The 27,505-nt window shown below is 38.0% G+C and overlaps 1 protein-coding gene across 1 annotated transcript; it reads left to right on the top strand.

The window, feature by feature from the left end:
• The first annotated feature begins 6,346 nt into the window (after window positions 1-6,346).
• LOC121294077 (alpha-1A adrenergic receptor-like) lies at window positions 6,347-22,508 on the top strand. Its single transcript, XM_041245632.1, has 2 exons — window positions 6,347-7,725; window positions 20,722-22,508. Exons 1-2 carry the CDS (start codon window positions 6,774-6,776, stop codon window positions 21,276-21,278), a joined length of 1,509 nt encoding a protein of 502 aa, XP_041101566.1. The 5' UTR covers window positions 6,347-6,773; the 3' UTR covers window positions 21,279-22,508.
• The last annotated feature ends 4,997 nt before the right edge of the window (window positions 22,509-27,505 follow it).

Genomic DNA, 27,505 nt, shown 5'->3' with positions numbered 1-27,505 from the left:
CCACCAACCAGTACTTTTGAAATATGCCTGCCTTAGGTAGGTATTCGCTGAACATTTTATGTCAAAGCTGCCGATAGGCCCCTTCGTGGAATGATGTCCTCGGTCCTGCCTGCCGAGTAAATAAGTAGTCATTCCGCGTAGCTCACTTCGAACCCACGAATGCGAGTGATGTGACTTTGCAAGGTTTGGTGGTCGTCTTCTCTTTCGGGAACCAGGGTTTCAATAAGTAATCTAACATTCCCTTTCAATTTGAATAAGACCACCAATCAATACTTTTGGGAAAGTATAACAGAGCTGTCGCGAGGGAGCCTGACCGGACAGCATACAAGGGATGCCGTGCTACTGCTTACTAGTGTTGGTGGTGCGCTAGTGCATCCTCAAGGACGCTTGTGCCTAATGCAGGTGTAGATGGATCTACCACATTGTTGCGGTAGAATCTGATGAATGCCCATCTAGCCGCAGTACAAATGTCAGTCAATAATGTGCCTCGAAAGAGCGCCCATGACGTGGCCACCGCTCTAGTAGAATGCGCGGCCACCCTCATCTGTATGGGCAGGCCAGCTTCATTATAGCAGTCAATACTGTATCCACAATCCAGTGGGCCAGTCACTGTTTCGAGAGGGCTTTTCCTAGGGTCCTGTCACCATAGCAAACGAAGAGCTGGTCAGACTGATGCAGCGCCCTTTTCCCATCCATATACCCTCACCGGGCAGAGAGAATTCAGTTTCCTATCCTCTTCTGAATCAAAGGGAGGGGGGTAGAAAGCCTCTAATTCTTCTGAAAATACCTCTGCAACTGTGGAGGGAAAACCACAGGGGTCAATGAGTCATCTCTGCCGAGGCAAAGAAATCGACCTTGGCTTCCCCGAAGCGATCCCAAATGCCCAAATTGACACAACAGTAGCTGCGCTGTGGATCACTTGAAACAGGGCCGGACAATTTTGAATAGCCTCTACTCTGTCGTCCAAGAGATAGGCTCGCATGGTGAGGGAATCCAGCTAAAGACCCAAGAAGACTGTACACTGCACCAGTATTAATTGACTCTTTGCCTCGTTGAGAGTGAGATCCAGTCTTGCTAGACAGTTTGTCACTGTCGCCGTGTGCTTCGCTGTTCCTTGCTGTAACTTGGAACAGATCAACCAGTCGTCCAGGTAGTTCAACACCCTGATCCCTTGCAGCCGCAAGGGAGCTAGGATGGCATCCACATACTTCGAAAAGGTGCTGGGGGCAAAGGGAAACTTGAATACATTCCTTCTGAAAGGTGAAATGGAGATATTTCTTGTGCGCTGGATAGGGATGGGACGGTATAAAATTTGCATGGTATGATAACTGTTAAAAAAAATACCGTTGTAACCTTAATATCACGGTATACAGTACATCATGCAAGTTATCAAATAAAGGCTCAAAAGAAGAAAGATTAATGTAAATCACTTAAATTACCGTAATTCACAAAAATAAAACCAACAAAACACACATGGAATGATTTAAACATTTGGTGTTTAGTATTTTACTATGTTAAATAACTTGATACGTTTCTTTTTTATAAAGACAATCAGAATAGTAATTTTAAAAAGAAAACCTAAAATTGTACATGCTCAACGTTATACTACAACAGTATTAAGATCTATTATTTGCTCAAAATGACTGCGTGCTGTAGTTTGTTAAAACATTTCTATTTGTTTAGCTGATGGCAAATAGAATTGGGAAATGATCGGTCTTTTGCTTAAAACACAAACAGGTTATTTAGGAAGAGATAAGTCATTTATTTTTTCAACCGGATAAATAAAATATGTATAGCAAAAACAAAAAAAGTATTTTAATACTAAAACGTGTTATTGGATTTACATTTATGACATTGCACAAGCTTCCAATGGTTATTACAAAAAAAAAAAAATATTTCTTCACTTACCTGAGAAAATTGGAATACTGTTACAACTAATTTAAGCAAAACTACTTTGATAATAAGTAGGCTATCCTGCTGCAGTCGCTGGTCTGTGCTAGTTTTGTTTGAGATATTGGTCGTGTACTTATAGCGCAGATTTCCGCAGTTATGCACAGAATCTCAGAGATGCAATGTAGAAGTCACTCAACACCCACAGAAATCTGTGCAACGTCTGCTTAGCCCAGTGAGGCTTTGAAATGTTACTGCAGGAGGCTGGCTGCGGCAGTGAACCAAAGGAACGATGCAAAGATCATGAGTGACCTGCTAATCGTAATGCAAATAACCACTAAAACTACTGAGGCGAACGACATTTTATCATCATACAATGAAGCCGTGAACAGCCTTGTCAACGCTAGAGCCAATTATTAAAAAAAAAAAAAAAAAAAAAACATAATGCTATAAATCTGTGATAAGTGATGTATAATTTTACAATAAATGTAATGTTTATCTATTACATTAAACTGACTGTTAATAATCCTTACAAATGTAAATATAGCATGTTGAAAATGTATGCTGCGCTGCTAGGTTTGGAGAAGACGTTTCTCTAAAAGCTGCGTGTGATGTCAGAAAGACAGCAGCCAAAAGCAGCCGGCGCAGCAAGTTCTGGGTAACAGAACGCAGCAGTTGAAATGAGTATTCTGCATGCTTGACAGTTTCCTTCAAAACGTTATTAAAATACAGTATCAGTTCACAAAAAGATCTTCCTCAGACACTTTGCTAAGGCTGCAAGTACCACTGCTTGATTTAGAAGAAATGTGTTTGCGGTTGAAAAAATGCATTAACTGGTTTATAACCGAATTCCGATAATTGCAGTGTAGAATAAAAGCAACGTTATTAATACCGTAATGTACGTAAACCACGGTAAACTGAAAAACCGGTATACCGACCCATCCCTAGCTGGATGGATAGAAACATGAAAACAAGCATCCTTCAAGTCCACTGTTATAAACCAGTCATCCAGCCAGACAGATTGGAAGATGTGGCGATGCGTGACCATCTGGAACCTCCTGTCCTTCAAGAACATTGAGGTGTCTCAGGTCTATTATGGGGCGAAAGCCGCCATCCTTTTTTGGCGAGCCACCACCAGGCTTGCCAGGCTCCGGTGGTGGAGTCCACTGGGGAAAACCCACCAGGCCCAGCTTGCCTGCGCCCTCTAAAGAAGCGAGCAGGGCCGCTTGCCTCAGCACAGTGGGCCCTGAGGCTGGATGAACCAGGAGGACCATACCTCTTCCATGAAATTGGGGAATGCTGGTAAGGGCTGAGGGTGAGAAGCCACAGCCTGCGTTCTGAACACTGATTGGTGCGGCTCAGCTGCTGTTGTTCAAGGGATATGCAAAAAGTTTTCAGTACATCCCATCAGGGCTGATATGGAGCTTGGAAATTGAGGCGTGCTAGCTTCCGAGGCAACCTCAGAGCTGTACTCTGCCTCAGTAGAGAGCACAGGTTCCTCTCCTTTCTCCATTTCAGTGGGGAAGGAGTCCTTGTTCCAGGAGGCCGTTATAGAGAGCACGTCCTCCTCCTCTGCCATCCATGCAGACAATTCCAGCTCACCCTGAACTCCCTTAGGGGAGATGGGCTGGTATTGGGGATGACACTGGCCGCAGTTAGAGTGTCAGCAGTCTGCTGCTGCACCAACAGCTCCGGGACCTGGGCCATCTGTGTCTTCGGGTCCATGATGTCCCTTGCCTGTCTCGATCATTTGACCCACTTCACCGTCTGTGGAGATGGGGAGCGGCTTTGAGAGGGTGGTTGCTGAGCCTGCGTGGCTCTGGGACAGCCTCCGATGGCTTGGTCATAAGGGATGAACATTCGATCCTCGTGGCTCTGGAAGTCTTCTGTGAAGCACTTGAGGGCTGCATAGATGTCCCAGAACATCTCATCACCTAGGGCTGAAGTGGCGTGCTGGACACCCAAGCATGGAACCAAGACAAGAATGGAACCTAGTCATTCTAGCTTGGGTTATTTCTCTGGCACTGTACACTGTCTTGCACTTAGTGTAAGCACGGGGGCACCTAAGCACTGCATGTACCGAGGTACCAAAGCACCGTGCATGCTGAGTGCACCATGTGCACCAAGCATGCCGAATGCGTTGTGTACTGATTATCACGTACACCTAGTATCGTCTGTACCGAGTGCACGAAATATGGTGTGCACTGAGTGCAGTGTACGGCATGAACCAAGGTGCTATGCGTGCCAAAGCACCACACTACTGCACCAAGTACCTTGCACACCAAGTGCACCGAGCACCGTATGCAGTGAGTGCACTGTGTGAATCGAGCACCGAAACGCTGTGTGCACCAAGGCACCGAATGCTGTGATCAGCACCTTGTGAACTGAGTGCAGAGCCAGGGAGAACATTTTTTTTTTCTGAAGGCCCAAAGCACTGAGGTGGGCAGGCCAAGGTGGCCGACAGGCTAAAGCACAACACCAATAAAGGAACACACAGCTAACTGATTGTTTTGGGGTTTTTTGGCCAAGCTGCGCGAACGACAGCCGGCAGAGTCACTCAATGACTGGACAGCAAGCCGAGCCCTGGTGGAGGAACGGTGTTCTCTCTGAAAGTGTAGGCTGAAAGACAACACACACATACAACAATACTGCACAGGCGGTCACACTCATATGACAGACAGCCAAGAAAAGACGGTCTTCAACACAAGTGAAGAAGACCGTAAGAAGAAAGAAAAAGACACTCAAAATTGCGCCACTGGTTCGACGGGAGCAGCAAGCTAGCTCTCAGCATGAATGCCTACCTACCTAAGGCAGGCACATTCCAAAAGTATTGGTTAGTGGTCGTCTTCGAATTGAAAGTGAACGCACTTTTATAGAATGGTTTTCTTAACTTTGGTTTTTTAACGTAACTTTAAAATTGCTGCTTTTGTATTGTGTATACTGTTATTTAAATATGTTATTTCAATGGTCTGACTGTGGCAGTTGTATATGTGACATGCTATACAAATGTATTGTGGTTTGTTCTTTTTTTCTGGTAAGATTTTTGCTGTTTCTGATCGGGAAATAATATATATATATTATATATATATATATATATATATATATATATATATATATATATATATATATATATAATAAAACATTTTCATACTAACTTCTACTTAATTTAAAAATCCAATTGATGCATATGATTAATACGTTTTAATGCGTTTTGTGACTAATTTGAAGCTATTAAATGTTGCAATATTAACTAAATCGAGTTATTAGTTAAATTGATTCATCTTAAAATGTCATCTTAAAATAACGCTAGAATGTGTTTTGTTGAGAAATAATGTTTTTGACCGATTCATATTTTAATGCTTATGTATTTATTTTCAAAAGGTTTCGGGGGCAGGATGGGGGGTCTACTTCACAGTCTTGACCAGTAAGTCATAGCACCGGTGAGGGGTGGGAGTTAAGGCTAAGCTTGCTAAACACTTTGTGTGAATAGGTGAACAAAAACGAACTAATATGTACAAACTTGTTTCAGTGTTTAACATATATACACCTGTGACATGTTTAATTAAGTTTACAAATATAGCCACTTCTACTTCGTGTGCTCTATAATAGAATATATAGGTGTTCTAGCTAGAAATATATTCTCAAAGGAAGGAAATTATTTGCAAAAAACTTTGTTAATGCATCATCAGTTAGGGTTGATATTAAAACGACAAAAGTAGGGAAATGCGATCAACCAAGTTTTCCTCAGTGTCATATTGGATGAGCAACAGAATACAGTTTAATGGGAGGGATTGCCTCCCCATCACAGTTGGGCTGTATACGTTGTACTGTAATACCAGTGCATTTTGTATTCTCCAGTTCTGTAAATATCCATCTTTATGCACTGCAGATGGATGTCTCTTGTGTTATCTGCAGAGCGTTGTCTTAGCTGATGATGGCTGTCTGGTTGCTTGTGTTGCCTTGCCCCTTCCATTGCTTGTAAGGGGGTTGGAGGGAATGCAGAGTTCGGGTTAAAAACCCTAACATTACATTTTCCTACTTTTGTCATTTTACTATCAACCCTAACTGACGCATTAAGGATTTATTTTTTTTTTTGCATATATATATATATATATATATATATATATATATATATATATATATATATATATATACACACACACACACACACACACACACACACACACACACACACACACACACAAAACGATTCCTGAGAGTGTTCACAAACAGTTATTTGGGGCAATAAGAAATTGAGGGTGTTGCAGAATCAAGCTGCCACTAAACTTAGAATGTGCTGCTCTCTTGTGGATTCTGAGGAAACTGCATGAACTGAGTGACGTCCCACTGAGTGAATCTCCACGGGCTGAATGTAGGAGGAGACCTAAATGAAATCTAAACTCAAGATCAGTCATTTGGATTCGAGATTTTTTTTTTTTTTTCATTGTGGATTTCTTCTTCGGAATGACAACAAATGGGAAAATACACTCCCGATGGGGAAAATAGCAACAACCAATACTGGATAACACCAATTACCTCTAAACTAAAGAAAGGTATTACAAAACAGCACCAAGAACTAGATTGATATGCTAATATTAAAAAAAAATAAAAAAAAAACATGATGCTTAAAAAAAAAAAACATGATGCTTCAATCTGGATAAAATCCTAAACTGGGGGTATTTTGAGTGAAAATGTATGAGTTTTGATTATCCGTTCCACTCAACAAGGATATAAAATTACATGACCGGGACTCTTAAAATTTCAGGAAAAGGCATTATAGCCCACTTCATTTCTTTTTCTTTTTAATTCTCCCACACAATAAATGAATGGTTGCTGTTTTGCCCGGTGAACTAAAGTAAGCTTTTCTCTATGCGGTTTCAAAGATGACTTTTTTAGAACTTAACAATAAGAGTTACAATGGAAACGACTCAAGAGACGCGGTCAACCAATCTTTTTTGCTTAACCTTTTTGCGAACGACAGCAACACCAACTCAACCAAGCTGTCCCTGGACCCTCGAGCCATTGGTATCGGGATCTTTCTTGCTGTTTTTATCTTATTTGCGATTGTGGGAAACATCTTAGTAATACTTTCAGTTATTTGTAATAGACACTTACAAACTGTAACGAATTATTTCATCATTAACCTAGCCATTGCAGATTTACTGCTGAGCACTATTGTGCTGCCGTTCTCTGCATCTTTGGAAGTCTTGGGGTTCTGGGCATTCGGCAGGATTTTCTGCAACATCTGGGCAGCTGTTGATGTGCTTTGCTGCACCGCCAGTATAATGAGCCTGTGCATAATTTCAGTAGACAGATACATAGGAGTAAAATATTCTCTGAAATACCCGACTATTATGACTGAGAAGAAAGCGGTGGTTATCCTGATTGTGGTCTGGGTGTCGTCTATGGTTATCTCAATCGGGCCGCTTTTAGGATGGAAGGAGCCCCCGCCTTCAGACGAGAGCGTCTGCAGCATCACCGAAGAGCCGGGCTATGCGCTCTTCTCGTCTTTGTTTTCATTCTACCTCCCGTTGATGGTCATCCTGGTGATGTATTTCAGGATCTACGTTGTAGCCAGGAGGACCACCAAAAGCCTGGAGGCAGGGGTAAAACGGGAAAGGAACAAGTCAAAGGAAGTTGTTCTTCGGATCCACTGTAGAAGCGTCCTGGAGGATACAGCTGCTAGCTCCAAGAGTAAAAACCACCCCTTCCGAAGTTCGCTCTCCGTGCGCCTTCTGAAATTTTCAAGGGAAAAAAAAGCTGCTAAGACCTTGGCGATTGTGGTCGGGGTTTTCATTCTCTGCTGGTTGCCTTTTTTCTTTGTATTGCCATTTGGTAAGTGTCCAAGAGGTTTATTTTGCTTATTTAATATTGTTTGACGAAGAAAGTTACTGTGCGCAAAAATATTCAGTAGATATAAAACACATATTTTACGCAAGGTAACCATTCTACTTCTGTATCTTTTTGGCATTTGTTGTATAATATATATATATATATATATATATATATATATATATATATATATATATTATATATTATATATATATTGTCGGATATGTTCTGCTTCTCTCTGGCCACAGGCTTTTCACGTAGCAAACGATATCTTAACCTCAGAAATGTGCTACTAAAATATACTAGGCAATTACCTGTCCATGTGTAAGTTATTGGTACACAGATTTATGTATGTGGGAAGTCAGCATTTCTTTTAAAGGTTTATGGGATAAAAAGAAAGGCTGGACTCAGTCAGACCTTACAAGATAAATTTACGCACCACACAATACGCAACCCAAATTATGTGCCCATCACACTGACCCAGCATTTCGTGTTTAGAAAAGTTTCAAACGCACGATAATCACATCTCAGGTTATCACAGCAAACTGCAAAATGTTCGTTTTTATATTATTATGTGAGTGTGATAAAACAAAAAAGAACAGTTCATTAATGAGTGCTCCATGAGTGATGATTTTTAAAATATATATTCTAGAATTATGTGCCACTTTTAAGCATCACAGGTACCACTTAATGTCAATTAAGATAGAAATCCTACACTCTAAAACTAAGTGTTTGAGAAATCAACATTTTATAAAATATATTTTAATAATATTGTTTGTGTCACTAGTATGTTTGTGTGTTTAATGTAGCTTATTATCAAACAATTAAAATAAACACTAAAATGGGCTTAAAATTGTATTGTAGTAAAGAAATGCAAGTTGTTATTTTACTGGATTTCGTCACAGGTTCACAGATACCGACCACCCACACCTCATAATTTAATATAACACTTGTTTATAAACATAAAACATGCAACAGTCAATTGTTCAGTACAATATTTAATTCTCTGAATGTTAAAATATTTTAAACATTATACGACTACATGCAATAAAAATGTTTTTCTACTCACTTACTTGAATTGCATTTTGCATTCAAAACATTATTTAAAATCACACGCTGACAAGTTTATCACCGTCCCGCCAGGAGTCTGCGATTGCACAGATTAATACAGTATTATATAAAATATAATATATAATTAACCTAAACTCTAGATTCTTGCTTTACAGTTTAAATACTTTAAACAGCTTTATATTTTACGGTGAGCAGTACCTTTATCATGGCTACACCAAAATATGTGACAAAATAATCTCCACAAAGTTAGTGATGATGACTATGAGGTAAAGCATCCTGCAGAGCAGCGCCGCTCTAGAATAAAACCCCTTGTGGAGGAATATCAAAAAGCAAAAAAAAATAAATAAAAAAAACAGCATGCATTCCCAAGTCGTGATGCAGCCCGCTGTCTTTGCAAATTGTTTTCGCCTTTTTCTTCGTCTCATGCTTTCACGTTCTGCCCGTAATTTCATAATGATTGGATTGAACACTAAAACAAAATACTGTACATGGACAGGGTGGCAAAACATGCTCTATTACATAACAGCGTGTACATTGTTAACAGATGTGAAGCGATCGACATGGAAACGAATTCAGAGGCAGAACACTGTCGATTTAAACAGACATAAATGTGGACAGGTATATCGCATTTAGGACAGAAAGTGGTTTCGCGTTATGTATTTTGTGGTAAACAAATAAGTGAGCCCAGACAAGGAGAACTGTACAAAATCAAATGTCGTTTATTCAGTCACAGCTACACACAGAACACGAAGTGCACATGCTTTTATACCCTAGCTAACACGCGGCCTTACCCGTTCATAAGTTCAATTAAATCAACTTAATTATGTTTTCAAAACATTAAAAACTGAAACCAGATAATAATAAAACTAATTTCATGAGCCCTAAATTATTTATGAATCTGTTTTTGCTTTAATTCACTGTCAATGTTAATTTGTGATGAAGCTAGAAATCACGTTAAAAATCCCCATTTCTGTAATGCTAATAATACTGAATACTAAAAACAAACTACTTTGTTTAAATGCTCAGTATTATTGCAAATGTTATCCATTTACAAGAGGTTATTGATGACCTTAGAATGATATGAGTAAGTAAAACAAAAATGGATACACTGTACATTATGTGAAAAATGGCATGTCATATCCAGACAGGCTAAAATAACTGAATCTATTCATCTTGAACAAAGAAGACTACGCAGCGATCTGATTCAAGCATTCAGAATCCTAAAAGGTATTGACAATGTCAACCCAAGGGACTTTTTCAGCCTAAAAAAAGAAACAAGGACCAGGGGTCACAAATGGAGATTAGACATAGGGGCATTCGAAACAGAAAATAGGAGGCACTTTTTTACAGAGACTTGTGAGGGTCTGAAACCAACTCCCCAGTAATGTTGTTGAAGCTGACACCCTGGGATCCTTCAAGAAGCTGCTTGATGAGATTCTGGGATCAATAAGCTACTAACAACCAAACGAGCAAGATGGGCCGAATGGCCTCCTCTCATTTGTAAACTTTCTTATGTTGATACTCTGTGTTCTACATAAAAGTGGTATTACTATCAATACATCTAATATGATGATATAGTTTAATTTTGTAATCTGGTTATTTGTTTTACAGTTGTACTCTGTGCATTCTCAGAATAATAATATTTTAATGTATTTCTGAAAAACATTTCAGTTTATTTTCACGTGATAGACACTTCCTTCTGCTGCTTCTATTTTCAGACATGTTAAAGCCTGATCAAAGGACAGCTTCACCTCATGTTGCTTAATATTACTCATGAACACTCAGGTGGTTTTAATGGATTTGGTAACAGGATACAAGGGTAGGTTACCTAAAGAAAATGAAATTGTGGGTTATCACGTTTTTTTCACATGCAAGCCAGCACGATTGATAAAAAATTTTTTTGTTCTACTTTTAAATGTTAAGCCTGTTTTAAATGTTAATAAAATATAGTCTCGCAACCTTCACAAAATCTCTTGCTTTACATTTTGAAAAATAAACAAAAACTAGGCCATGGGCCCTCTTCGCACAGCTTTAACTTATGAGTTATTTAAACAAACTGTTCTAATTGTGAATTAAAAAAAAACAGTTTGATATCCATAAAAAACTGGTTTGGCTGTTGGTTTAACAGCCTAATGCTATTCCATGAATATAAAACTTTAATTCATCAAACTGACTCATAATTGAAACTATTATCCTGAATAAGGCACAAATGGATAGCGAACAATCACTTGCCAAATCAGATGTGTCCACCTGTCATAAAAATATTCAGAAAATGTTATGTGACATATTCAAAGCAGCTCAAAGCTGAGGTTGTGTAGACTTGGAGTCTTTCCGTAGCTTGCAGGCTTCAAGTATAAATATCAGTCTCTGATGCCTCTGTAAACAAAACATTCCCTGGCAAACATTGGGCAGGCCACCTTATCAGAGCCTCAGACTGGAGTCGGGAGCAGCATTCTATTGGACACGAACCTTCGACTTGAACACTGACTCTTTTTGCACTTTACGGTCCACTGCTCTAATCACGGTGCTAACGATGCCCTGCAATTGAGGGTGTATTCCCTGCCATGCTAACAGCCTGTCAGTTAAAAACAAAGATACACTTTAACCCAGCACATAATCCCACATGACTTCAGCAGGGTAGCTCCTCACATCACCATCAAAAGTTTAGGCTCAATTAACAGTAGAACCGCCACGGCAGTCATTTTGACGGTTTGAGATTTTCACATTTAAATTACTCTGCGTGTATGAAAGTTATGCAGTTGTCCATTTGTGACTTTTCCTAAATAGATGTATTAAATACTCTGATGGCGTTTGAAAGGCAGGATCGCGAAACTAACCCAAATAGAACCGCCAAAAGCAATCATTTTGACTGCCTTTTACAATACATGTTTTTTATTTTGAGTATAACCTACAATATTCTAGTTTTTTATACATATACAAGCCTGTTGTGATCTCTACTGGGCCTGGCAGCCATCATTCCTTCATTTTTGTACAAGGAATGAACCAGGGAAAATATCAGCAGGAGAGATTTCATCTTGAAGCTAGCCACAGAGCTTCAGCAGAAACATTCCGATCAGAAAACTGCAAAGCATCAGGCTGGAGCAGCTCAACCTGGATTCTGTGCTGCACTGATTGATGCACACGCAAGAGAAAACATGTTACTTTCATTTTAAATTAAAAACTACTTTAATTTTTACAATATGTACATATGTCTGTTTCCATACTAGTTTATTTTTAAACGTTTATTTTATTATAGTGTTTCATTTTTTGAAATAGGCTTTATATGTGGTAAGTTAGAAAATAAACCCTTTTATGTTCAGTTGTTCATTTAAATACGGCATTTCGGCTGTGCAAATGTTTGATATGATGTGCTTGAATAAAACTTCCGAGTTGTATCCAATAGTTTGTTTTTCATTTTAATATTGGTGTTGGTTAAAATGTAACCGTCATAATGACTGCTGGTGTCATAACCGATACTGCCTGATACTGCCTCCCTGTACAATTGCCGTCAGTCGATACATGCACCATAAACCTACCTTTATGAAGCTACGTTAGTTTTATACCTCTAAAATAGCTACTTTGATTTAATCTTAACCATCAAAACACTTCAAAATCAGTTGTTTTTATTTCAAAATGTAATCTGACAAAATAATAGGCTTCAAACTGCTAATTAGCACTGACTAATATATATATATATATATATATATATATATATATATATATATATATATATATATATATATATATATATACGGCAGCCGTGGGGGTTCTAGTATTAAAGTGAAAATAAATGGATAACACAGCACTGAAATGGGCTGAAATCTCACCCGCTGACTTGTCTAATGTAGGACACAAAGCTAATGACTCTGCAAGCACTTTGCAGAACTTTAAAAGTGAAAGCCTCTGTATTTATTATACTGGTGCCTGGCAGGAACACAGCATTCCTTAAGATACTTTTTTTTTTTGTAGTTGTTGCTGATCATTTTTCTTCATGTCTGTATGTGTTTCCTTTTTCATAATTCTCCTGTTTTAGTTGGAATTATTTTTCTTTCCTGTTATGTGAAAACACACCAAGAATGTGTTGATACAGTACTTAATATGTATCGCATTTATTAGCACATGTACAGCAATCACTTTATTCAGTTCTAATGTCTAATGCCATTACTTTTTCAATTTTCATATATAACAGAAACGAACTATAAAGATAAAAGTGATTTGGATTTTAATAATGCATAATGTTACATCCTCAATCCCAAAATTCTAGGTAATGCAAAACTTTTGACCATAGCTCGCTCTATCTATCTATATAAATGATGAAGGCTATAGTGCACTTCAAAGCTTTAAAAAAAAAAAAGTGCTCACCAATGTAAGGTGCTTTGTATATTAAAGAATGTCTGAGTATTTAGACTTAAGCTATTGTTTGCATTGTATTTAGAACAGCAACAAAAAAAAAATGGAATACATAAAATTTATTGGGGGAAAAAAAACTGCTTTGTTTGTGTTGTTAGTTTTCTGTTGGGGCTTGAGGGGTGAGCCCTTTGTGGAGTCACTGAGATCCTTCTGCTTTCACTTGATTGCAGCTGAATTTATGTACACAACTCTCACAGAGCTGTTACAGGTCCATTGCATTAGAAAGCTCATGTATTGCAGACAGAGGGCGCTATGCTATGTACTAATGTTATTTATGTGTTAGTAAATACTGCAAATTCACAGCCTCCGCCCTTCGTAGAATGTTTGAGTGCGATGAACCATGATTCCCTGTGATTTTAGTGCTTTAATTTAAGAATATTGCAGAAAACTTATGAGTGTTCTGTATATTTTAGGTGTAAAGGAAAAAAGTACAGTACATACAGTATGCTATGCAAGTAAATACTTGTCGTATTTCAGTTGTCTATGCACTATGTAATTTATTACTGAGAATCAATCAATCATCTTTATTTAATTTATAGCTCCTTTCATAGTGGACCACCATCACAAGCGCTTTACAAGATGCAGTAACAACAAGAAAATCCATTGAGAAGAAAATATTTCAGTTTGCGTTTAATTGAAGATCTCTGCAATGATGTGTTTGTTTTCCTTCCATTATTGTGGTTTAAAACAGCGCCTTAAAATATAAAAGAAACCAACTCAACATGTATTTTTTCAAAATGTATTTAGGAGGCTCTGTGGTCCAGTGGTTAAAGAAACTGCCTTGTAAGCAGGCGGTTCCCAGTTCAAATCCCAGCTCAGCCACTGACTCGCGTGTGACCCTGAACAAGTCATTTTATGTCATTGTCCTCTGTCTTTTGGGTGAGATGTTGTTCTGATACATAGTAAAGCGCTTTGTGATGGTGGTTCACTGTGAAAGGCGCTATATAAAAATTGTCATTTATTGCCATTGTTGTCTAATGTAGACTATTAATAAATACTTTTTATGTTGGTTTATTTTATATGTTAAACTGCTTTATTTTAAAGTAAATAAAAGCCTGTAAACGTTTAAACAGGAAGTTTCACATACAAACAGCTAGTTGAATCTATGCCAGTGAATAATATAACAGGCTCTGAAGTCGTAAATCGGAGGAAAACAGCGATACATAAAGGGTAAAAGCGAAACTTCGATATTATAATGAGATTCGTACATTTGCATTCGAAAGTAGTTTGAAACTAAATGAGTTGCTGGAGTGATAATGACTAATACATCGCCGGTATGTTAACGAAGTCATAGAGCCCAGTTTCTCAACAATAAATAAAAACCTTTGTTTTATTTTTATTTTTTTTATGTATGTATTTATTTTTTGGTCAGTCTGAGCATTTAAAAGAACATACATTATTTTGATAAGCTCAGTGAAAGCCACAGCCTGGTTATATAATAAAAGCAAAACAAACCTGGCAAGGTTTCATGAGAAATGACTTAGACCCATCATGCAGATAAGACCACTGAAATAGCAGGGAAAATAACCTGAATCTAGATAAAACCATCAGAACTTTGACTTGCATTTAGGGTTTAAACATAACAGGCATTTGTGTTACTTAGATCTCTCACATATCTTGGGTAATATTTAAATGAAAAACTGACATACGACCTTGAAGATTACCACAAGTAAAAGAAACGTACCCTTCCCTTTGGGCAAACACTAACTCCAGATCAGGATAAAGAAACATCAACCCATGCCTCATGAATATACATGGTGTAAAAGGTTAAGTAAATGCCTAGACCTGTCTCGATAGACATTTTCATCCAAATGAACAGCAAACAGCAGTGAAGTCAATTCACCAGGGTAATAGCAAAATACTTCACAGATTGCTTGAGTTTAACCCTGATCAAGCCCATATCTGCCACTTTCCGAGCATTAAAGGAAACGTTGGTAACCTGTACTAGTGCAGCATGCATTATACTAAGTTATTAACTGGTGGTCATAATAGAAGGGAAACATAAAATAGGATTCTGTTTTACTGAACTAGCCGAATTTTTATAAAGGAGAAAAGGCGATCTCTGCTTTCACCTGAAACGGCCACCAGTGCCCTGGGAATGTACACTAGTGGCATTACTCAATCCTGTAAGCACTAATGCACATGAAGTTGTGGAGCTGTACCGAGGTACAGTGCAATTGTACTTAAAATAGTCTTTAAAATACAAAACAAGGAGATAACGGTATACTTGGAATCCCCGCTAAGACATTCTGCATTTTACTCAGAATTGGCAACATTAATACAGTGTGCTATCACTTTTCAAGTCCCTGTTTCATTTATACCTAAGGGTTTTAATTTAAGTTTTCGGGTTGTAACTGTGCTTTTTCTGTTGCTGTTGACTGTAACTCAGTGTGTTATCTGATGCTGCAGTGAGGTTTGCCTCTTAAGAGTAAAAAATACAGTAATTAAAGGCATCTTGCAAAGGCATTGCTGTAATGCATCCTGACTGTGGGATTCAGTACCTGGCGTCAGAGCAAAGACTTTTAAAAGAAATATCTTTAATTTATCTTTTGTCTTTAGAGCATACACTAAACATTTTGCTTGGCAAAATGTGGATGCTTGCGTATGAAAACAGTGGACATTTTTATACAAACAACAATTAAAGAGTGCAAAAATGAACAAGATTTTAGCTGGATCTCATTTTTAAATTTATACTAATTCATTTAGAAAGACGAAATGCAACAACAACTACTGCCACAGAGTCACTTGCAATAGGACCTTTTCTTTAACCACTGGATCTCAAAGCCTCCTGTGGATGGTGTCCTGTTCAGAAACTGCCTGGTGCATCGTGAGTGTTATCAAAACATTCAGGTACACAAAACAACTCTTTTGCCAGGCTGCCATCTGTACACAAGGGCACAAGTTTTTGCACTGTGACCATTGACATCACTGCAGACTGCTCCAGAAAGCATCTCTGTTAGATTAGCTTGGAACAAGTGCCGGGACTGAGAAATGGTGCAGAACACCAAGATATACAAATCAAAACAAACTATGGTTTTATTTTAAAACATAAGTATGCAATTTACAGATGTCTAGCGGCAAAACTGGGGAGTTTATTTTAAAAATAACACAGCCATCTCTAATTCATTTAAGTGATAAAGTGGTAATTTAAGTGTCCGATTCAGGAAACAGTTTCAATAACATGCAGAGTGCCACTAAAGGAGGCTTCATTTTATTAAACATGCCCTGACTTCTCAAAGTGGCCTAGTGTTTGTCGAGTTCTAGTCAGTCTGCTGTGATTCAATAAGCTTCCTGAATATAAAACCAAGACCAGAAAATGTTTTACAAGCTTCATTAAGCTGGGGTGCAAATGTGGCACTATGGCGCAAGTGTATCTCATACGACGCCAGCAACATTAAATTCTGGCACTAGCAACCTGTATACTGTTATTACATTGGTACCATGACTCAGAGCTCATAGACTGGCTACAGCCCAGGTGAGATGGGAAACAGTGTTAGAGGCAGTGTTGTGTGATGCACTGCCATGAAGGGATCTGACCACTGACGATGACTTTCGATTAAAAGCGTTAAGACCATACCTGAGAAATTTCACTTGCTTTGTATGAACAAAATGTTTCCTACAACAACAGTCTTGAAATGAATCCCAACTTCAATATGTGTGTAGTGAGTTCAGTGCACCTCCTGTAATGCCTGAAGCTACAGTAAATGAGGAGGGTAGCTTAGGTTCTCTACCATAATTAGGCATTAGGCACTGGTTATGGCTGCTCTCTGTATGCTTACACAGTCAGCTAGAGTTCAATATTGAGCTCAACTGAATACTCTAGGGGAAGTGTAGGGGAGCAAGCCTCCAACTGCAGTGTTTGCCCATTGCTTAGGTCATATACTGTAAGAGTATATAGAGATTCTCATGGAACCTGCTTGATTCGCGATCACTGGCCACAAGGAAAAGTAGAGAGAGGGTTCTTTTCCAGTGATTTGCTATCAATGTCAAGACTTTAGGGGCACTAGAACTAGGATAATGCAATTCCCTGCACATTCTCCTTGGTTATATATTTGGGGCTCACACCCAGTAACTCAAGTCTACAATAAACAGACCCACAGAGGAGGAGATGACAAAACTGAGTTCTCGTTTTGTTTTTAAGAGACAGCGTTTTACTATTTGTATTTTAAATACTGGCAGCAATATAATATTCACAGCTCTACTATGTCATACACCAAAATCTAGTAGAATCTGTTATGTATGGAAGTAGTAAAAACTATATAACAGACAAATAATATCAATGTTTTATATATATATATATATATACACACACACACCACAATGATAGGTATCACTAACATTATACATGACTATATACAGGTTTCTGCAATTATTTCAGTTAAAACTCATTATAAGTAATTTTCATACATTCAAATTCAATTATAGCTTTGCAGGACGAATTACATTTTAAGCACGCTAAGGTAGAAAAAAGTGCAAGAAGATATTTGGGTTTAAACCGTGCAGGTGGATTTTGTCACCACCTTTATTCTTACGAAGACAGTGTAGTTTGCTGTCTGAAAAGACAATTGCATTCAATCTTATACAGATTACTGTCTAAATACAACAAATTAAACAATTGTATCATAACCTAGAAATAAGAGTTACTTTACCAATAATCTCAAATTTACGACATCTCTGCCGAATGGTTAATTTATTTTGTTTTGTTGTTCCAGGTGGGTATTCTTTTTTGGTGAGGTAATCCATTATTTCAGAAACAATAGATTGGTCCATTTCCTAAAATAAATAAAATACAACTAAATTGGTAAAATGTGAATAAACATATGAAAATATAAACAAAAGTAATATGAATGGAATGAAAATGCATGGGAAATTTACAATTATATAAAAAAAGCAAATTTGTCTTATGATTTAAGAGTTAAATAGTGTACTATCCTCCTTGATCCATCGTGATCCAAGACAAAGCCATTACATCACCCCCACCCCTCAAATAGATATATAATAACACTACACACCTGCCTTAGGTATTTACCTACTTACAACTGACACATTTTTTGATTTACAAGTATTTTTGCATTTCCAGAAAAAATCATATTACTTACTGCACAAAAGTTTGAAGACAGTGTAAAACTTTTAAAAGGGAAGGTTAAAATTACAGACATGTCCCAGCTTAAGAGCTCAAAAGTAATTTACAAAACAAACCTCTGATTAGACAGAACATTTTGTCACATATTTGCATTTGTATTTAGTTTGGTAGTAAATGTACCGCACTTGCATTTAGATTGTGTAAATACAGATTTTCAAATATATGTCGTCATTTGCATTTAAATACCCTACAAACGCATTTGACCCAATGCCTGTCTTCTGACAAACCCAAAAGTCGCCATTATCTGGACCAAAAGATGCCATCGGTACAAGTTTGTAATTTATGATTAGCGAGTAAGTCAAAGTTTTGATTTCATCCAGGCCTTACATTTAAAACCATGGAAAAAAATCAAGAATAGGTAAATACATTAATTATTAAACATGTCTTTCCATATTATTACTGTATCTTAGCTCCTTTCATCACTGCTCTAATCAGTAATTGTAAGCTACCTGCTACCCTGTGCTCCTTAAACTTGCATGAAATGAGCGTTCACAACCACACACACGAGCAGACTTCTATTAAAGAATTATGCTCATGCTCCAAGTCAAGCTGGAGAGATCTGCGCAATTGTGAAATCTAGTTGATTACTAGGGGATGCACGATATCAAGGGGGTGCAGAATTCGTCACAGCACCGGCTCACTCATTGACTCACTGTGTGATCCTGAGCAAGTCACTTAACCTCCTTGTGCTCCATCTTTCGGGTGAGATGTTGTTTTAAGTGACTCTGCAGCTGATGCATAGCTCACACACCCTAGTCTCTGTAAGTTGCCTTGGATAAAGGCATCTGCTAAATATATATATATATATATATATATATATATATATATATATATATATATATATATATATATATATATATATATATATATATATATATAATGTACATACACAAAGTGTAAAGTGTAAAGCCATAAATGGAATCACTTATAAAATCTGAGGTAAAGCTATAAGAAAACATGTATAGAAATATTTCAAACAGTGCTTTCATTAATGTGTTTCTCATAGTTTCACATCACAAGTAAAGAGCATCAAGTTATACGGAAGAACACAGAAAAAAATGATAAGAGAAGATATAGTGTTTATTTCATTTTTTTAAGGTTTTGAGCCAACAAATCCAGACAAGTCATATCTAATGGATAACAATTCCTAAGATCCCTCTGTCCCTGGACGGCAGCAGGAATTTTTTCAAATCTGTTTTTCTCCAAGCCATTAAATTGACAGTGGTTTAATGACTCTATAAAAGACATACATGAATAGCAGGAGTACCTCTGAGAAAGAGAGTGAATGACTCCTGCTTCATCTGTGAGAAGTTCTCAGCACATCCATCTTTCTATAGAGAGGAGTAACAGCAGACACAAATAAAGCTGTACCAGTGGTTCATACCAGTGTGTGACCCCAGCTGCCATTTTCATCCCTTGACACTCATAAACGTAACCCTATGACACGCATACTGTCATCTACAACATGCACTTTCTGAAGTTAAATGTCACTAAGAAGGATTACTGAAGTGCGTTACCACCAGTTCAATCCTACAGACTGTTATTTTAAATATCAATCAATGTTCCATGGGCAGGATGGCTAGACTGTCAGTCTACAGCTTGTAAAAGTGAATTCATTATATCCCTAGAAGGGGGCACAATATTCCCCATAACAATTCATTATTACATTTACGATTTGGCCAATGCCTAAAGGAAAAACAAAAACTCTGAATGCATTACTTTTCTTTTCAATGCCAAAATATGATGGCACCCAGATATTAAACGTCACTTTCAAAAGCTTTTTCCAAACTTTTGTCTACAGTTCAAGAATGGCTTAATAAACTGACCGACTGAATAAGGGTTATTTTTGACATTATGATAAGTTATTTAAAGAATGTTTTTTTAGCAATCAAGAACAATTCAATAATTATCAATCCTTTATTGTATTTGAAAAAATTAAAAACACTAATTAAGGCGTAGTCAAAAGGGCCCTCTGTCATCTGTCCACAGATATCAAATAACAAGAAATAGCTCTGAAATTATTTGGAAGACTCTGATGAACAGAAGTGGATTCATTGTTTAGGAAATATTTCTGTAACTCAAAACCATGGCAGTTTGAAATTGTAGGTTTTGACATTGAAGCATTGCCATACTTCGCTGGGTAGTAGATTTTAATAGTGTATGAAAAATAGAGCCAAAATAGTGTAAAAAAAAAAATAGAAAAGATTGATTTCTTATGGTTGGTTTCCTGACTTAAATGGCTTTACAGTATTAACTTATCAACAAGGGAGCCTGTCAATTTGTTTAATACAGCAGTTGTAAAATGTTGTAAAATGTTATGAAAATGACTTCTTGTGTTAAGCTTCAGGACTAAATACAAATTCTTTGTTTCCCAGGTTCTTTCTTCCCAGCTCTGAAGCCATCTGAAATGGTATTCAAGGTGATCTTCTGGTTGGGCTACTTCAACAGCTGTGTCAACCCTATCATTTACCCCTGCTTCAGCAAAGAGTTTAAGAGAGCTTTCATAAGACTTCTCAAGTGTCAGTGCCAGAGGAGGAGACGTCCCTTGTGGCGATTCTACGACCAAAGGTGGAGAACATTTGCGAACAGCTCGGGGAGAGGCTCCTGTGGTGACATCAAGCCCAGATTCTCTCCCAACGATTCTTTCTCACTTAATAACTCTTTCATGTACAACAGCAAGAGAAGAACTCTTAGCCTTCAGGGGTGGAAGCTCTTCCCCCCTTTTCGGAAGTCGTCTTTCCAGCTGAAGGAAAAGATGAACAGTCTGTCAAACAAGATTAAGATGGGGCCTAGCAAAAGCAATGTGCCCAGCCTCAGCAAGGCCGAAATCGAGTCTGTTTCGATGGGAATCTGCAGTGACTTTGCAGAGCAGAATGACTATCAAATATATGATCTATCTGACTGCTATGTGTTCAAAGAAACTGATATCTAGCAAGCCAAATCTCTATGTATATATTTAACATTTTTGAAAGGAAGATTGAGATAAACAAACAAGCGGAGAATCACTCACAGGCACTCAACAACAGTTTAGACCTTTCCTATTTGAGGCCTGCATGGGTTTGGTTTATACCGGTAGTAAACTATAAAGTGGGACCACATTTAAGCTCAAACTAGGCTTTATGTCAAACATTAACATTTATGAACACCTTACTCATTTCATGTAAGATGTGAGGGAATTGAGTATGCTTTTTTTCCACTCAAGTTCTTACATTTTTTTGTGTGTAGATTTTAGCAAACTAAACTGCATTCCAGTTTTATGGAATACTTGAGGGGGACAATAGTTTTATGAAGAAAAATGTACCAAGGTCTTGTGAACACTAAAATAGGTGAACCCCATACAGAACCATTATTGGTTTGGAAGGAGAAAAAGTTAAGAATGGGTATGTTTACAATGACTTTTTTGGACCCATAATGGAATATAGTGCTGTCATCACACCTTTGCTTTACTATTATTTTTCTAAATATTTAAGGAATGGTACACCGTTATGGGGCTATTTTGGCTTGATTAGATTTGTACCTTGTTAGACATGACATTGGGAGCTAGATTTGTGTTGGGCAACATTTACGTATGAGAGGATTGCTTAACCCTCAGCTAATAAGTTACCACCAGTGTCTTGTTAGTGTGTTTTAGTGTATTATTTTGGACAAAGTATACTTAAAGTATACTACATTTATAAGGTTGTGTTTGAGCAGTTAACATCCTGTTGGGTACTTTAATTGACAGTAATGCAGGGGTTTCTGTATCCCGGTCCCCAGTCTGGTTTATTGGGAAATTCCAAAGCTATGTACTACTTGCCTCATCCAGCAGGTGTCACTGGTATGCTGTTGTCTTTTTTCTGTGTTTAACACAATTATTTAATGGATTGTACCTGTCAGGCATGCCATTCACCCTATAGTTCTTAAATGTGCAGTTTTGAAAGAAATGCATGGTATTGCAAACATGTACAGATGAACCTGTTTTATATCACCTCTCTTTATATCATGCCCCGTTTTATTATTTCGTTTTTTCAAAAACCACTAGCCATGCACCACAGGTTATTTGAGAAATTACCTCACTTAATATAATCTCACAAATCCACTTATTGTCACATTTTGTGCACCCTGTCAAATGCTGCATGGGCTGGGGTTAACAGGATACAGTTCAGTTACAAAACACCAACTTCACCAATTTTTTCCTTTTTAACATAGTCTTATACAAATGCACACAAAAAAACACCAAGTGCAACGCCTAATTGATAGCTCTTATCAGCTAACATTTCATGACATCCTAGGTCACTTCACCAGGAGAAGCAAGGCCTTGCAAACAAAGATGCGTTTAACCAAGTGTAGATAGATTGCAAGATGAAAAACACATGTTTCTTTAAAAACTGCATGTCTCACACCATTCTAGTGAACGACTGGGGTGGGAAATGTATTACATTACTCTGTAAGGTAAAATCACTGCAGGTAATGTGCTAGAAATAATATAACGGATATTTCTTGACAAGAAACCCATATTTGTTTGATAAACACAAGCTTCATGTACCACTGTCTTTCAAGCAGGCGGCGCATATAAACTTCAGTTTAACAGCTGGGCCATGCCAGTGAGGTGTTCTAGCTAAGCTCAGCTGCTATGTCAAATGTCAATTAGTAACTGCAAGCCAGCTGGCTCTGATTTTGTACATGTGACTTCCCGGGCTATATTGTGCAATGCTATTAGACACAGTTTGTGATTGACCAGATTCTGATCTGTGTATAGGGGAGCTATTAAAACCTAATTCAAATAACTTATCACCAATAGCATTGATCTAATTAAACCCCATACTGTTCCATATTCATCCTGTTCATTTACCAAAGCAACGATTCCACAAAGGTTCAACCGAGGCCAAAATGTGATCTCCTTTTCTGACAAATAAATACTGCAGCTTCTAGTCTACGACAATCAATGCAGTATAGTGCAGTAATTTCAACAGAATTCAACAGAGCGGCAGAAGTATTAATGGCACAGGCTTTGCAGATGTTCAGTACTTTCTTGTAAGGTTTATGGTTAAAAGTCATGTATTTTGCTTTCTATTGGTTCCGTACCTTGTTTTTTGTTTACAAACTGTCCCTGTACGTAGGTGTTTAATATTTACATTATAAAACACTGACTATGATTCAACTATATTATTATTTATTGATGTATATTTTCTATTCCGTTTGTCATGTTATATGTTATTTTATTTTTTTGTAACCTTGTAGTGTGGTTCAGGGGGCAATAGCTAGGGTTCCTCTGTCCTGCCAATAATATCTGTCAACCTCCCTATTTAAACCCAAATCATGCCCTTACTCTCTGTTTTTCTTTTTAATTTCCTGCTTTTTAAATGCTGCTCCACCTCTGCAACTGTCTCCCTCTGGATTCTCACTTCCCAACCTAAGAGGCCCAGCCATGCTTGCCTTGTCCTCCGCCTCCACCAGGAAGGTTCTCCGTTTTTACTTGTGCCAGTCTCCCTCTCTGGAGAGCAAAGCTTGTTCCGAGTCTCAGAGTCCAGACATTCCCCGCAAGGGAGTCAAAGCTCTACTCGTCTTAGAAGTCCGACAAAGTCAATCGCCATCAGCACAGGCATGATCGGTCTTCTAGAGAGAGAAGCTTCATCTCTTTGATTCGTCTGCTATTCTATTGTTGGTTCCCCTTTGGGGAAGTAACGCTTGCTCCCAGCTTTGGAGGCCAATCGATTCAGTCCCACTTCTCTCCTCAATTCCTGAGGCTCTTCCTCCACTCAGCCCTTGCTCCTGCCCCGTGAATTGTATTTTATGCGTGTACAATCCAAACAGTTTTTATTGTAAAGGTAATATATCCAATTTATTTCAACCATTGAGATTAAATATTACATTTGTGAAATAAAATAAAGGTCCAATTATTGATCTGTACTTCTTGGCTCTTGTTCTGTAATTCATAAATGTTAACCAGAATTTTATATTTTAGGGGGAAAAGCTGTTGCAATTTTAAAATAGCATTCTTAAAAACAGTTGGCATACATGTAACACAGCATTTTACCTTGCTTTATTTTGGTGCCCGGCCTTGTCTTTTGGGGTACTTGGTGCTGTGAAATGGGCTTCAGAGCACAGCACTGAGTGGAGGTAGTCCATTGCCTGCTTGACTTTTAGTAATATGGGTTATAGCGGGTGTTCAGATTTTTTTTTAATAAAAGTTGTGTTGGATTGTGGAAGGGTGTGGGGTTCACTGAACACATGGGAGACAAAGTTTATTTGAGACCACCTCACCAGTGTCCAATTTTTATTTGATGGCACAAGGGGGCACTGTTGCGCCGTGGAAGAACAATACCAGCAATGATAAAGTTCGTCTCCATGGCAGATTGATAGAAATACCAACAATGGTTATTTTCTCTGGTCAGTCAATTTATGATGAACATGCAGGTGCCAAAATAATATTCAAAAACAGAAAGGGAAAGAAAAAAGGAAAATAAAACACAGTAACAAAACTACAAACAAAAGGTGCTGCTTCTTGCAGGGTCCTGCAGCCTCTTCTTTCCGGTGAGGCAGGGGTTTCAGAGATACTTTGCTGTTCCCTCACTAACATTCACGGGGTTACCCAGGATTCCCAGCTGAACTACAATAACATCCCAATATGGGGACGTGGAACTACGGAAGTAGTATTATCACGGCTGTCTTCTTTAGCTGGGCTGGCCTGCCTCTTACTCTTGCTCCAAACACTGAGGTTCTTTTCCTGTTTTTACTCCAGGTTTATGAACCAGGCTCACGCTGTCATTTCTCCTAGAAAGATTCTGTGATAAGGTTCTGTGATGCAGTTCTGTGATTGGGTTCTGTGATGGGGTTCTGCAATTGGGTTCTGTGCCAGGGTTATGTGATGGGGTTCTGTGATGGGGTTCTGTGATTGGATTCTGTGATGGGGTTCTGTGACTGGGTTTTGTGATGAGATTCTGTGATGGGATACTGTGATTGGGTTCTGCAAGAGGGTTTTGTGCTGAAGTTCTGTGATATGGGTTCTGCAAGAGGGTTTTGTGCTGAAGTTCTGTAATGGGGTTCTGTGATGGGGTTCTGCGATGGAGCTCTGTGACTGGGTTCTGTGGTGTGGTTCTGCAATGGGACTCTGTTATGGGGTTCTGCGATGGAGTTCTGTGATTGGGTGTTGTGTTGAGATTCTGTGATGGGGTTCTGCAATGGGATTCTGTGATGGGGTTCTGCGATGGAGTTCTGTGATTGGGTTCTGTGGTGTGGTTCTGCAATGGGATTCTGTGATGGGGTTCTGCGATGAAGTTCTGTGATTGGGTTCTGTGGTGTGGTTCTGCAATGGGATTCTGTGATTGGGTTCTGTTATGGGGTTCTGTTATGGGGTTCTGCGATGGAGTTCTGTGATTGGGTTCTGTGGTGTGGTTCTGCAATGGGATTCTGTGATGGGGTTTTGTTAAGGGGTTCTGCGATGGAGTTCTGTGATTGGGTTCTGTAATGTTGTTTTCAAATAAACCTTGGCCCTCTACCTCCTGATTTTTTGTCATCTGTCCCAGGTGCACCATGTTCCCAAGATTAATTATCTTTATGCAACAGCAATGTTTTTGAGTCCCTAAAAATTACAAAGCATAGAGACTTTAAGCTAACTAGTGCTCATTTGCGGCAACAGTCATTTTTTTTTTTTTAAAACAGTTTTACACAATTAAAATAATGCTTTGTTATTTGATAAAGCAACACATGTGAAATTAGCTCAGAATCAAAATTCTAAAATATATAAAGCAGCAAATAATATTTCATTGAGAAAGACTGAAAATGATTTCACTGTTTTGGGACATTGTTGCAACATTGTATTACATGGCCCTCATACAGTGACACTATTGTTTTGTCTGTAATTGTTGATTGATAATACTGTAGTTTTAATAAAACATACTAAGACACACACACACACAATACACACACACAGACACACACATACTACACACATACACTGAGACACGCATACACACACGCATGCATAGACACACACATACACTGACACACACACACACACTGAGACACATACATACACACTGAGACACATACAGACACACACACACACACATACACTGAGACACAGGCATACACACACACACACACACTCACACAGACACATTGAGACACATACACACACACACACACACACACACACACACATTATGTTTTCCTATACTTGTGGGGACTTCTCATTGACTCTCATATATTTTTATTTACTATTTCTAACTCCAGTCAGACAAAACTCCACACAGGGTGAAAGTCGACAATAAACTAAATATCCTGGCACTTTTATTTTTTTATTTTTTAAAGGCATATTTAGTTCATACAAAGGTGTTTTACAAAGTCGGGACATCCCCACAACGTTGTTTTTTCAGGAGTTATTATCTTTGTGGGGACATTTTCTCAAATTTTGTCTCCACATTGATAGTAATACCTGACAACTGAGACACAAACTGAGACACACACACTGACACAAAACACACACACACACACACACACACACACACACGTTTGCATTCCTATATTTGTGGGGATTTCTCATTGACTCTCACATATTTTTATTTACTATTTCTAACTCCACACAGGGTAAAAGTCGCCAACAAACTAAATATTTTGGAAGTTTTACATCTTTTTTGTTTTTTTTAAGCCATATTTAATTCTTAAAAAGGTGTTTACAAAGAGGGGACATCCCCACAACATTGTTTTTTCAGGAATTACTATCTTTGGGGGAACATTTTCTCAAATTTTATGCCTGTCCACTGACACACACACACACACACAGATTCAATGCACAGACTGGATACGCTTTTATTAAAAATGAGACTGTAAAGATATGAAACATATAAACATTTTAAAATGTTTACATTTTTTGTTTTAAAAGTGACATTGCCTTTTCCTTACAAACCGGGCACTGTGTTTTATTTTGTATGCCATACCTAAGCAGTTGATACAGTATATGCAATTAATGTGCAATTACCAATTTAGTTATGTTATGTGTTAAAAACAGCCAGTGTTGAAGTAAGAAACAACCAATTGGTAGAATAGCAACAGGCCCAAATTCTAAAGACACGAATAACTACATTAACTGTTTTTTTTTTGTTTTTTTTTTTTTCATAATTGTGATTTTTATTGATATACAGATCAAGAATGCAGTTTATGCACAACACTGTTTTATTA

This window comes from Polyodon spathula, chromosome 1 (genome assembly GCF_017654505.1).
Source record: "Polyodon spathula isolate WHYD16114869_AA chromosome 1, ASM1765450v1, whole genome shotgun sequence".
NCBI classification, from domain to species: domain Eukaryota; kingdom Metazoa; phylum Chordata; class Actinopteri; order Acipenseriformes; family Polyodontidae; genus Polyodon; species Polyodon spathula.
This window is presented reverse-complemented; position numbering and strand designations above follow the sequence as displayed.

What these genes read in the sequence shown, in the direction of transcription:
- LOC121294077 (XM_041245632.1), top strand. Translation starts at nt 6,774, where the DNA reads ATGACTTTTTTAGAACTTAACAATAAGAGTTACAATGGAAACGACTCA. An exon ending in TTTCTTTGTATTGCCATTTG is followed by an intron (nt 7,726 to 20,721) that starts GTAAGTGTCCAA and finishes TTTGTTTCCCAG; the next exon opens with GTTCTTTCTTCCCAGCTCTG.